Source organism: Phycodurus eques, chromosome 8 (genome assembly GCF_024500275.1).
Source record: "Phycodurus eques isolate BA_2022a chromosome 8, UOR_Pequ_1.1, whole genome shotgun sequence".
Taxonomy (NCBI): Eukaryota; Metazoa; Chordata; class Actinopteri; order Syngnathiformes; family Syngnathidae; genus Phycodurus; species Phycodurus eques.
Genome location: NC_084532.1, coordinates 26479510 through 26492019, shown reverse-complemented (window position 1 = coordinate 26492019; position 12510 = coordinate 26479510). Strand labels below are relative to the sequence as shown.

The 12510-nt window shown below is 46.5% G+C and overlaps 1 protein-coding gene across 2 annotated transcripts; it reads right to left on the bottom strand.

Moving 5' to 3' along the window:
- Positions 1 to 98: 98 nt before the first annotated feature.
- sap130a (Sin3A-associated protein a) lies at positions 99 to 12105 on the bottom strand. 2 transcript variants are annotated; one of them, XM_061684552.1, is made up of 21 exons: positions 12020 to 12105; positions 11289 to 11432; positions 10470 to 10732; positions 10181 to 10348; positions 9934 to 10060; positions 9751 to 9866; positions 9547 to 9671; positions 9287 to 9434; positions 9118 to 9208; positions 8927 to 9031; positions 8703 to 8844; positions 8197 to 8312; positions 7546 to 7809; positions 7145 to 7298; positions 6163 to 6261; positions 5402 to 5757; positions 5060 to 5293; positions 4793 to 4918; positions 4610 to 4713; positions 3810 to 3923; positions 99 to 2829 (listed from the first exon to the last, which is right to left on the bottom strand). In XM_061684552.1, exons 2-21 carry the CDS (start codon positions 11401 to 11403, stop codon positions 2671 to 2673), a joined length of 3126 nt encoding a protein of 1041 aa, XP_061540536.1. In that variant the 5' UTR covers positions 11404 to 11432; positions 12020 to 12105; the 3' UTR covers positions 99 to 2670. The 2 variants fall into 2 exon arrangements, with proteins under 2 accessions (XP_061540536.1, XP_061540535.1); XM_061684551.1 differs by having other exon boundaries at positions 12030 to 12087.
- Between the last annotated feature and the right edge of the window lie 405 nt (positions 12106 to 12510).

Below are 12510 nucleotides of genomic sequence, written 5' to 3'. Positions count from 1 at the left end.
ATTTTTTTCAAAAACATTTTAAAAACATTGAATTCAAATGTTTTGTCCTTTAAAGTTACATACAACTGAACTGTACTTAACAAATGTACTATTATGGATTTTTAAAAAGTCCAAGCCACCATCTATTTTCATGGAAAGGTAGAAATTTGGAGAATGTGGGCAAAGTGGTTCCCAAGATGTCCTGACTTCTATGACTATGTTTAATGTTGGAATAGTTTGAATAGGTTGGTGATTAGAACAGTGAAAGATTAGCGTGTGGAGAAAAAAACAAAACAAGAATATAATAATAATATATATTTAAATCTAAAGAATTTTGCATCGAATGACATATGAGTACAAGTGGGTGTTGTTGAAGCATTTTTACTATACGTACGGACAAAAACAATGTACAACGTCTGGGCTGAATGATCCTGACTCACTACAATTCTCTCTGTGTGAAATCCGTTGTTTTTTTAAACACATCGCACGGCACAAAATGTCTCCATTTCAGGGGGAGTACAAAAGAAGAGCACATTTAAACAGTGATGTACAGCCTTATGAACATGAGGACGCTCCATTCCAATTCCTTCTCTGCCTTCTCAAATAAGAAACAAAAAACCCATGAACGATTCCTCCCGATGACGTATTTTCCATTTATAGTGAACCTCTGCTATTCTAACAGTGAAAATGCGTGAGTAGTTGACGCCCACTCAAGAAGGTTTGTAATTGCCTGTAGCTGCCACAACACCAAGCAATATTTTTCTATTAGACAAGGCTATCGCTTGACAAAATGAAAGTCCTCTCCGCAGTTCAACTTAGTTGCTTGGCATAGCTGGGTGCAGAAAAGTCAATATCATTTGCTTCACTCACATTCATCCCATAGCTCCTCCGCTGGTCTTAAAGGATTTACTCATGGTTGGAATTCCACATTTTGTTTGCCTTTTTGGAGCAACAGTTTAGTTGAAGTGTAAATTCCATCGAAGCCCCGCATATTCCATTTTGGCATTTCCACATTTGCCGATTTGTATTTTTTTGTGGGGAACCTATCCTCCGTTAATCGCATAAACTCACCTATTCGCTGTTTTTGTGTTCTGTGCGTCTAACATACAAATATTGCTATGTTGCCATTGTGTAACATTGATAGGCAATTACAAAACCTTTTTGCGTCAATTATTCCCAGACTTTTTCGATCCGCAGCACTGTATAGCGTACACCTTTTTTGAGGGACTTTTACAATATATCATATTTGATGAGTCGTTATGAGTTGACAGTTCATGATTAAAATTATCAGTAGAAAAAAAAACGAAAAAAAAAAAAAAAAAAACAATCAGCCACCTCGAGCCCCATCTTGTCTCTCTAATTTGATATACAGTGGTGCCTTGCGATCCGGGTACCATGACTTAGAAGTTTTTCGAGATACAAGCAGTCGCTTGGCTGATTTTTTTTTTTTTTTGGTCTTGAGATAAGAGTAAACATTCACGATATAAGTGGACTTCAGACCCTCCTACCGCTAGATGGTGGCAGCAATCTTTATTACATCCGGCCACCATCAATTCACATCGGTTTCCTTGCAGTGGAAAGATATATATCAGTTGGTGACTGTAACACACCATTACGCTGCTTTGCCACCTGCCCATAGACACCACAGAAGAAGAAAAAGCAAGGACAATACATTAGGTACTGCCATTTTTTGTGCTCACATTTTCCGTTTGCAGGTTATGTGCAGAGCAATTGTTATTATTGTGTTTTTATATAATACGGTACTGTACAATACTATATACAATGTTTCCTGTGAGGCAAAAACAATTGTTTTGGTTTTTATTTTAAGAGGGCTGGAACCGATTAATTGCTTTTCCATTCATTTCTATGGGGAAAGATGATTTGAGACAAACATGGTCGCGGAACTATTTAACCTTGTATGTTAAGGCGCCATTGTACAAGAAACCACACCTAAAACTTCAAAACGATACCATTTTGTGTTATAGTAGCGCTCCATCATGAACAAGGTGCTTTTCTGGGGTAACAAGGTCAGAGGTCAGTGCAAGGCCGCAGGGGTGTGCCCACGAGTGTGTGAGAAATGATTGACGCCCCGTAAATTAAGCCTTCTTACTCTGATTGGTTGTTATGCTCAGGTGCGGTGGTTTCTTGTATAGCAAACAAGATGGGGCCAGAGAACTTTTTTCATGAATCCTATTAATCATGTATTTCAGTCAAGTCATAAAGATCATTTTAACAAATATGACAAAAATGTTTTGTTTTTTGTTTTAATTCCAAACTCCCCTAATAATAATCAAGGGGAAAATGGAGCTAATTTCTTTTCAGAGGTGCTACAAAGTGGAGGGAAAAAGAGTGACAAGCGATCCCACTTTTTCTCAAAATGGCGGTCGGCAAATCATCCATAAAACACAACGAAGGCACCGATCAAAACAAAAAAGAGCACGTTTGAGGTTGGTCTTCATGTTACCATTTCCACTCCTCGCCTCTTCGGCGGAAGCTAGGTCAGCAAGCATCGTCTTTGAGGTTTTCGGAAATGAACAAAAGAAATGACTGAGAACCTCGTCCTAAAAAGGTCCCCGCCAGCCACGTGTCGCCCACGTTTGGTGCTTGTGATTGTGTGAAGCAGATCGTAGCACCAGATTCTGAGCGTGGGTAAAGGGCTTCCGGTTGGGTTTTCAGGGGCGGTGGAGGGCTTCACGCCCGCTCTTTGCGCTTGAGCTTGGATGACTTCTTGACGGCACTGTTCTTGTTGAGCAGCTTCAGAACTTTGTCTTTGTGCTCCAGGACTTTCATCATGGTGTCCCGCGCCTCCGTCACCTGGTCCATTACCAGCTTGCAGCGCTGCATGTTGCCCTGTGGAGAAAGGAAGGAATTATTAGAGAGGAGGCTTTCAGAGTTGTCAACACAAAATAAAAGAACTGCTCTGAAATAAAGTAAAAGGCAAACAAGTGAGGCAGAAAAGGCTGAAGGTAAACGTTAAAATGACGTGCACAGAACCAGTAAAATGGTCGAAGTATTGCTTTGGCGCCATCTGGTGGGATGTTGGTGTCAAGCGTCTGCATTGAAGTTGGTTTCGGAGTTTCATTCAGAAATAACGTTAGCCTCAAAAGCATAGTTGCCGAGTTGTTCGAGATGCAAGACGTCATTTGGCCGATTTTTTGCTTCAAATAGCAAGCAAAATTTTGAAATATGAGCGCTCTATTTGAGTTCGACAGATAGTGAACAATTCCTCCCCAAAATTGTGTTTATTGCTACTCTCAGTTGAAGTTGACCGTCAAAGTAATTGTAAAGCAGACAATTACACATTGTGTATTTCTTGCAAACACGCAACTTAGCTTAATGCAAAATGCCACAGACGGGCTAATGACTGTTATAAGTCTTTAAGAAACTGATATTTTAATACAGACGATGCACCAACACGTTGACAGTATCACGACACTCACAGGCATATAGTCTATCTTCTGTGTGGTAAAAATTATTTGTCATATGTCATTACTGTATGTTTTTTTATAAAGTAAAATATTACAGCTGGCTCGTTTTCTTTTTAAAAAAAAAAAAATTTTTTGGACAAGGGGAGCTGGAACGGATTAATGGCATTCTATTCATCTCAGTTGAGAAAGATAATTTGAGATGCGAGTGTTTTGAGTCGCGAGCATGGTCATGGAACGAGCATAGCCAAATCTTGTTCATGACACAAATTTTGGCTCACAAAAACAAAAAGTGATGGATAATATCTTTAAAAAATGATAATAGAGGCACTCTTGAGTTAAGGTACTGCTGTAGACGAATAACTGTCCTATGTTAAACACTTTTACACGTGACTAATTTTGGACCTGTATAAGTTCGTTGATGCGGTGCAGGTCGTCGTCTGCGGTGGCTCTCTTCTTGGGTATGAGGCCCTCCTGCAGGGAGGACAGGCGGCTGTACACGTCGTGCTCCAAACTAGACTGAAAACACAAAAAGACCAGGAAGGCCAGTCAACTCTGTGGACTGAAGTATCTGTCGTGTGACTATTGCGCATACACGAGGTGAAAAGGGAAGACAAAATAGCTGCTTCCCCTTGTCTGGGAAGACTCTGGCTGTGTTCGGAATCATTCACTCATTCCCTAATCCCTTATCAATCTTTGGGGATTTTTTTATACAGAGGTGTTGTGTGGCAACGTGGTCATTAGCAGGCTACAGCTAACCATGCAAATATACAGGTGCGCTGTGGTGGTGCTAGCTAGCTAAAGCTGACTTGTGACTCTTTTGTGGATAACTAGAGGGCTTCTGTGTTCCTGTTAGCTGACTAACGCTGACTGTATGTTAAAGGGATGCGCTGTGGTGGTGTTAGTACGCCAAAGTTAAAGATAACTGTCTTCAAATCAACAATTGAATGTTCTTCCAATAAATGGCAGAAGGTCCGATGAACTTGTATATCCACACGTTGTCATTCATACAATAGAATAATAGCTTTGTGTTCAACAGGCCCAACTCTCACACCGAGTCAGTAAATTGAGTCGATTTCATGATTATTTCAGTATATAGTATTTTGGTAGTTTTTGGGTGATGTGCTGTGAGATTATTCAAATGTCAAATATGTGCCTTTGCTCAATGAAATGTTGGGAAACACTGCTTCAAACGCATCACCCACCAGCTGCCTGAGCTGTGCGGCACACAAGTGAATCTTCCAGCCTTGCGCTCGGCACGCCACCCCTCTCTGGTTGGCCATGTCCTGTAAGGTGCCCTTCTTCTCCTCTGAGACACACAAAAAACCTAATTCATTACATTTAATTGATAACCGAGCGTCATTTTATGTCCGTTTAAATAAACTAACCTTTGACGCGGATGTCGCTGTATCTCTGAAAGTGGTGGTAGGCGGCTTTCCAGGGGTTACGGTAGTGCCGCAGGAGGGTGACGGGCGGTCGAGGTCTAACGGGCACGTAGCGCACCCCTTCCTCGTCTGAAAGGCAAAATTTTGAAAAAAAGGAAAGCAAATCATAAAATGCATGTAAATACTTCAGAGAAAGTGTTTGTTTGAGCACAAATTGAGCATACAATCTGAGCCAGGAGAAACACTGCATGAGATCAGCCGCCTACGTACCGATGTATTCCCTTGGGGGAGACTCTCTGCGCTCGGCCCTGCCGGTGACGGGCCTCCCGGGCGTCTTCTCCTCGTCGGTGCTGTTGGTCTCCATCATTTCGCTCTCCTCGGTGGAGATGACGTGCTGCTGCTTGCGAGGCTTCTTCCTCGGGGACGCCCCGGGGATCAGGTCTCCCGTGGGGGGCACATTGAGGGCGGAAGCCTGGGCGTTCAGGCCAGGGTTGGAGTTAGCTTCTATGAGGGGGGGGGGAGTCAAGAAAAAAGTCCATCACATTGCACGTCTATGTTACACAGCACTTGCACCAACTCTGTATAAAAGGGATACAAGTGATGCCTTCTCACCTGGCTGCGAGGTGTTCACGGTGTCCACCTCTGGCCTCAGCTTGATGTCGGGGCAGGTGGCGACACAGGCGGCGGTGCTGCTGGGGGCCGGCTGCGTGGGCGACGCCACCGTGTTGGCCATGGAGGCGGGGGTGGGCGGAGTCACCGCCATGGCAGCGGGCAGGGCCGAGAGGACGGCGGAGGGCTGCGAGGGCGGCGCGGTCCCCGGCATGGCCAGCATGGCGGGCAGGGCCTGGGCGAGGTGCGGGGCGCCCGCCGCCGCCATCGCTTGCTGTTCGCCGCCCTGCGGCAGCGCATCCACGGCGGCCATGACCGGAGGGGCAACCGTCATGTGCACCTCGGCTTTGGGTTTGACTCTGAGGGGAGAGAGGTCAAAGTGCATTCAAGGATAGATAAAAGCGTGAACTTGTGTTCCAGGCTGGGTAAAAGGGGAAGTTGACATACACAGTTAGCGTGACCTCAACGCACATCTATTTTGCATGCACAATGTTAGCTTTATCAAATTAGCACAACTACATTACAACTTTATTTTACATATACAGGTAGCATTAGCATTAGCCAGCTAACCTGACCACAGCGGACCTCTTACAAAAACAGTTGGCATTAGCCAGTTAGCGCGAACGCAGCCCACCTGTATGTTAGCCACACGGTTAGATTTCGGCAGCTCACATGATCACAGCACGTCTCTATTTTACATGAACCCTTAACGTTAGCTTTAGGCAGGTTCGGTTGGTTCGAAACGATGCATGTGAGAGACTCACCCTGCGGGTCGGGGGGAGCCAGCCCCTCTGACGCCGCTCTCCATTCTGACGCTGCTCGGTTCACTGGGCTGAGCGGGAATAAGGGTCTTGCGAACGCAACTGAAAACAAAACAGTAAGGGGTTAGAAATATGTAGAGGGGAGGTACATACACATGAACTATGATATAAATATGGCACATAAGACCACTGCAAAATGATCAGTTCTTTTCTTGCTATTCATAGCTATATGTTTGAGTAAAATTAACATTTTGGTTTTAGTTAAAACTATTGACAACATAACTTCCACATTACAAATACAAATACTGTCATTCAGCAGAAAAAAATAAAATAAATTGCCTAAATAGCAAAAACAGTCCAGTGTTTTTCTGGTCTATTTTTTCCAGAGCTGTATATTAGAGGTTACAAAAATAAGTAAATATGATGAAAATATGTACATTAGAGGTGTATATACATTGAATATGATTTAAAAACGGGACATTAAAAGGCTATAAAACAAAGAAAATATGATATATTCTGTCTGTGTACAGAACATTAAATGTTCAATAGTGTACCTCCAATATGTACATTGGAGGTACATTATTGTACATGATTATTTATAATGATGTAAATATGGTCCATTAGGTGTATAGAACATCAAATACAATTCAAATATGTACATTAACGGTACATTACCATTAAATGTGGTACACTGGAGGTATAGAATATTAAATGTGATGTAAATATGGTTTATTAGAGGTGACAAATACTATGTAAATGTGGACATTAGCGGTACATAGAATATTAAATATGATGACTAATTGGAAATTACAAGTCTACATACATTAAGGATGATGTCAGGAGTACGTCCAGACCAAATGCAATAAACGATATGGAACATTTAAGATAGAAAGAAAATAGAGTTCAATAAATACAAACAAGAAAAAGTCGACAAATGCCCATGAAGACCTGGCGAATGCACACTCAGGTTGTCTTTGACGCTTACCTTTCGGTGGTGGGCTTCTTGCGTAGGATGCTGGGTCTCGGCGAGGACACCAGGGTGGGCGCCCCTCCCTGGCCGTGAGCCTGCACCATGGTGCCGACTGGCTGAGTGGTGCTGCTGATTGGGTTAGCTACGAAGCCTTCAGCCAAGACCACACCTGAAGGGTTTAAAAAGGGTGTTAAATTAAGTCAGTGGAAACATACAAAGCAGACAAATGTTTTTTTTGGGGGGGTTTTTATACACTTTTTGTGAGGCTTGTCATCCTGACAGCCAATTACGGTACATTTCTATTCAGGCAGAGCTTTGACAGCATATTAGGGTGTTTCAGAAAGAGCACAAAACCCAAGAAAAGCTGACTTTCCCAGTGAATAGCTGGGGTAAGGGTCCACAGAAAAAAAACAAACCAGATTTTGCTTCAGTGGGCGGCTGCTGCTGCTGCTGGACTGCGCCGGCGCCCTGCTGGAGGCCCGGCGCGCCGATGGACGCCGCCCCCGGGTGAAGGCCCTGCACGCCGATGGGCGCCGGCTGGATGCCCTGGGTGCTGATCTGCGCCGACGGGAGGCCGATGCGGTCCACCGCCATCAGCTGCATGTGGTTGAGGTGCACGGTGGTGGCCACGCCCACGCCGGCCTGGGTGGGCAGCGCTGAACTCGGAGCTTGGGGAGTCACTTGGAAAGGAGGAGAGGCTTTAAAGTCAGTAAGTAAGTAAGCGAGACAAGGTGGCGCCATGAGTGCCAGCTAAAAAGACAGTTTGCTTTTCATAGACTTTATAATGCTCTGGAAAAAATATGAGACCGCTGCATGATTGTGCCATTTATAGGTACAGTGGAACCTTGATTTAACGGACCCGGAACCAACGGACTTTGGATTCGACAGGCAGAAAATAGTGTCCGGTTAGAACTCAAAAGGCCCCCTCGTTGCGGGTAAAGTCCCTTAGTTCGAGAATTTGTTGTTTACTAGCACAACCAACAGACAGAGACTGGTATTTGCGGCTTCTGGGAAAAGCCACTGTTGTCACAGACATGAAGCCTATACGCATATACAGTGGTTCCTACCTGGATACTGACGGATGGTGGACACAGAGCTGCTGATGGGGGTGTAGGTGTGTGTCAGGGGGTACGACGACGAGTATGTCGGCAGGAAATACTGGAACTGGACCGGAACAGGGGGCCTTGAAAATCGGAAAAATAATTTTTTAAAAAAGGTTAGCCTGTACAAAGAGTATTGCCTTTCACAAGGCCTGTAAAAGCCTGCATTTTCCTGCCATTCCTGTGACATTTTTGTTTGGCACTGTGAAGAGAGATTTTCTTTTTTTTAATAAACGTGCCTTGTTTCAACGAACTTATAGAGATAAATATGATGTAAATTGACATCTTTATGTGTAGATAGCAGTGAACGGTTGGACTCCAGTTGACAAATATAAACGTCCATGCCAGTGAATGAATTAATTAAACAATTTTAGAGGAAAAAACAGCTATGTGGGGCCGTATGTGACCAGGGAGCTATACTTCACCGTAACTCATAATCTCAGTTAATAATAAGTCTTGAGGGTTTAGTTCACCTGTTGTCGCTTCTCGGCTCCATGGTAACGGGGTTGGGCGACGAGCGATGGCCCTGGATGGGGATGAGGTTTGTCCTCTCTCCGGGGTAGTCGGGCTGCACGCGAGACGAAGAGTGGGCGATGGGCTGTGGCACCACTTTGGCTGCGGGCGACACCGAGGTGAGGTGAAAGTGAGGGAAAGTGTACAGCCGAGGACAAGCCGGAATCAGCGAGACCCAACTCACCAACGGGGATGGTAGAGGTTGTGACCGCAGTGGCGTGGGATGAGTGGGAGGCCATTGTCATGGTGACAATAGTGTTGCTGCTCATTTGAGTGTGGGGCACGGTACCTGAACGCAACACACAGTGCATTTAGAGTGAATTTGAGTAGTTTAGTATTTTTGTGAATAGTTTATTTAGGACTTTGAGCGTGTACCTATAGAGGTGGTCGAGGGCACAGTGTTGGTGCCTACGATGGGCGCCACTGTGGCTGCAACGACCGGTGTGACGGAACTGAAGATTGGCTTCTGGGAGGTGACATTAAAACCATAACCTTTTCAGTCTCAGTTGGAACACAGCTTTCATTTGTCATCGAGGTGGGTAACCTGCGTCATGGTGTGCGGCGGCTGAGGTTTCTGAGCTCCGATGGCCGGGTGCGACGGCAGCGTGATGCGCGTGGCCGTGTCGCGTGACGTCTGAGATCTCTGGATGCTGACGCTGGCCGGCGGCGAGTGAATGGTCAGGCCGGGACGCCTGGAAAAGCACAAACCACTCCACTTCTCAAAAGCGGCCAGAATTGATCGCCACATAGGTGAAGGCTATAACTAAGAATCTCCGATATTAGTTGAATATTGACCGATCTTACCCATGAGCAACCTCTGCAGAGTGTGTGGCAGTGGGACTGATGATGGGGGACTGGGTCCTTGTTGCTGAAATGGGAGCCACCACGGTGGGAAGCACAGCCGTGGACGTCGTCACAGTAGGACGGGACTGCGGAGGCAAAGTATTACACCGAAAAGAAAGTTAAAGATGTATTACACCAAAAAAAAAGTGCACAGTATGCATGTACCTGAATAGTCTGGTGGATGATGTGCTGCACAGTAGGCTGGCCCGGGCCGGCGCCTGCTCCGGTGGCCGGTCGGAGAACCGTTTTGGAGCTGGACATGACCGCGGCTGCGGCTGCGCCTGTGGGGAAAACGGATACAGTGAACCTCAGTTCCAATTGTCGCTGTCAAATTAGTATGTCCAGTACCTCGTGGTAGATGTGACGTGAAGGTTTGCGGCGGGACGGCGGGGGTCCCGATCTGTAACGTGGGCGCGCTGCCTCTAATTATCTGGATGTTGGCCGACATCAGGTGGTGCAAGTTGCTGGAGTGACCCTGACACAGTCAAAGGCAACCAGGGTCATTATGAACACATAATGGCTGTATGGCTGGGTGATGCGGCCTTGATATAAAAACAAGTCCTACACAGATGTAAATATGATGTCACATGCTCACCTGTTGACCGCTGATGGGGGCCACAGGAATAGAAAGCGTGCTGGCGCTGCTGCTTTCCGGGGCGGCCGTCATGTGGCCCGGTCCCTTGGGAGGGATGGGGATGTGGCCCTGGTTGGAAGCGGGCGCGGGGGCTATCAGGCGGCTCGGCATGGGTGACTTCAGGACCGCCTGGAAACACACACACTGCGCCTGTATCATATCTCTCCTGAGTGAGTGAATTCCACTCTTAGACAAGGTACCATTGTCTTAATTTGTAAACAACAAATGAGGACATTAGTTCTTGATTCACCTTCATCTGTCCGTCAGTGAGGACCGCAGGCTGGCCCTGAGGTAGGTGCACCGGCGGAGGGGGCACGGCCACGGCCACGGGCGGGCCGCCGGGCTGGATAGGAATCGCCTGCGGGGCGGCCTGCGGCTGCCCGTGCGTCTGCACCTGCGGGTACGGCCGGACCACCATGGTCTCCTGCTTGTCGTCCCGGAACACCACGGTCCCCCCGCCGCTCCCCGCCGGCGGGTGCTCCTGCTGGTCGCCGTCCACAGCTTCAGCACCGGCTAACAATCGAGCAACGAATCAGATTTATTTAGAGAATAGAGGTCCAGGCATAGAAAAATCAGGGAATAAAGGACAGTTATGAATTATTTTTTTTTTCCCCCACTGATGTGACCTACTGTGTTGGATGCTTTATCGTATTGTGATGGAACATATCTGACAGTGACTCATTTAAGGATTGCATTTATGAGGTCACTTTCTCGCAGTTTTGACGCCTGCCCTTGTCATTTTCTTTTTTCGAAGAGAAAAAAAAAATAGATTAAAATCCAAAATTGGATTTCTGGGGAATAAAAATCTGAGAAATTATTTTCAGTAGGAATGTTCGATACCACGTTTTCTTCCAGACTGATACCAGTACGAGTATTCCCTCTTGACTACTCCCAGATACAAAGTACTGATACCGCTGGGAACGTTTGAACGTATCGGCCCATACTGATACCTTGTATGATACTCGCCCGTCCCTAATTTAAGGCCAATTGGCCCCGCCCGAGGAACATGCTTGTGGACCTGCCACCTGTGTAAAGTGCCGGAGTGGCTGGAGGGGTGCTCACTGCTCACCTGGCGGGTTTGCCGGCTGACTGATGGGCACCAGGTTTCCTCCGGTGGGCATGAGGGGAACCCCCCCGGAGCTCGAGGCTGGCAGCCCGTGTCGCGGGAATTGCTGGGAGCTCATTCGGATGTTCTTTTATTTCACTCGACGACCTACGGGGGGGAAAGTCAGTCAATAAACGTGTGTTTTCAAAAATTAAAAAAAATTAAATAAAAACTTGAAAAGAAACAGTGTACGCATGCGCGACCCAGACAACAAACGTATGCATGCACCTCAACAATGAAAGGCTCCAAAATTAACCCTTGGTGTGCCGAGCGAGGGCACAAAAACTGATCTTAATTATCGTTAAGGTGAACAGCCGACATTTGAAGACACCGGGCTAACATTAGCGAATCGATACGTTCACATTGGGGAGGATTTTGTGGTCGCGTTTGTTGGTCCAAACATCAAGTTTATCAAGTGTGCCGACATCTTTTTTGGCCGCTTGGAGAAGACAACACCAACGCGATGTTAGCGCAGTGCGACTTTAAGCTAAATATTCGTCGGTTATGCTTGGGTAACCTCACATCGTAAAATGGGGATACACTGCTAGCCTAGCGCGCTAGTTCGCGACAAGCTAACTTGAGACTCGCTAGGGTGCCGCCTGTTTTTCGCTCACGTCCAAATGCTCAACTTTTAAGGCGAACACCGACCTAAACCCGCTCGCGCTACACAAGCGAACGCGTTTCGGAGTACGTACAGGTGTTCACCGTATCGCTGAGTTCCTAAGCAACGCTGCTTTTCTGGATTACAATTTTTCCATTCGTCTTTCCTTTTCCTTTTTTTCCCGTTCGCAACAACATGTAAGCCGGAAGAACGCTTGACTGAGAGCCGGCCCCTTTGACTTCCTTCAACCAATCGGCGGAGAGAATTTCGTAGTGTTGTCCAATGGGAGCGCAGTAAATGTGTCGACCAACTGCAACCTTCAATGGAGAGCCGGCCCCCTCAACTTCTTTCGACCAATGAGCAGAGAGAAAGCCGAGGTTGTGACCAATGGAAGCGCGAGAAATGCGTCGACCAACCTAAACATTCACCGGTGAGCCGCCCCTCTCGGCTGCCTTCAACGAATCGCCGGAGATAAAACTGAGGTAATGACCAATGGGAGCGCAAGAAAAGTGTCGACCACTCCCACTATATCGAGTGAGGGAGGTCGATATGGCGTGGTCTCCTCGGACAATACAGTCTTGCATG

Excerpts from the sequence above, each read along its gene's own strand:
- sap130a (XM_061684552.1), bottom strand. The coding sequence starts at position 11,403 with ATGAGCTCCCAGCAATTCCCGCGACACGGGCTGCCAGCCTCGAGCTCC. Across the intron at positions 10,733-11,288 it reads TCAGCCGGCAAACCCGCCAG|CCGGTGCTGAAGCTGTGGAC; the intron begins GTGAGCAGTGAG and ends CTCGATTGTTAG. Across the intron at positions 9,867-9,933 it reads CACGTCACATCTACCACGAG|GCGCAGCCGCAGCCGCGGTC; the intron begins GTACTGGACATA and ends TTTTCCCCACAG.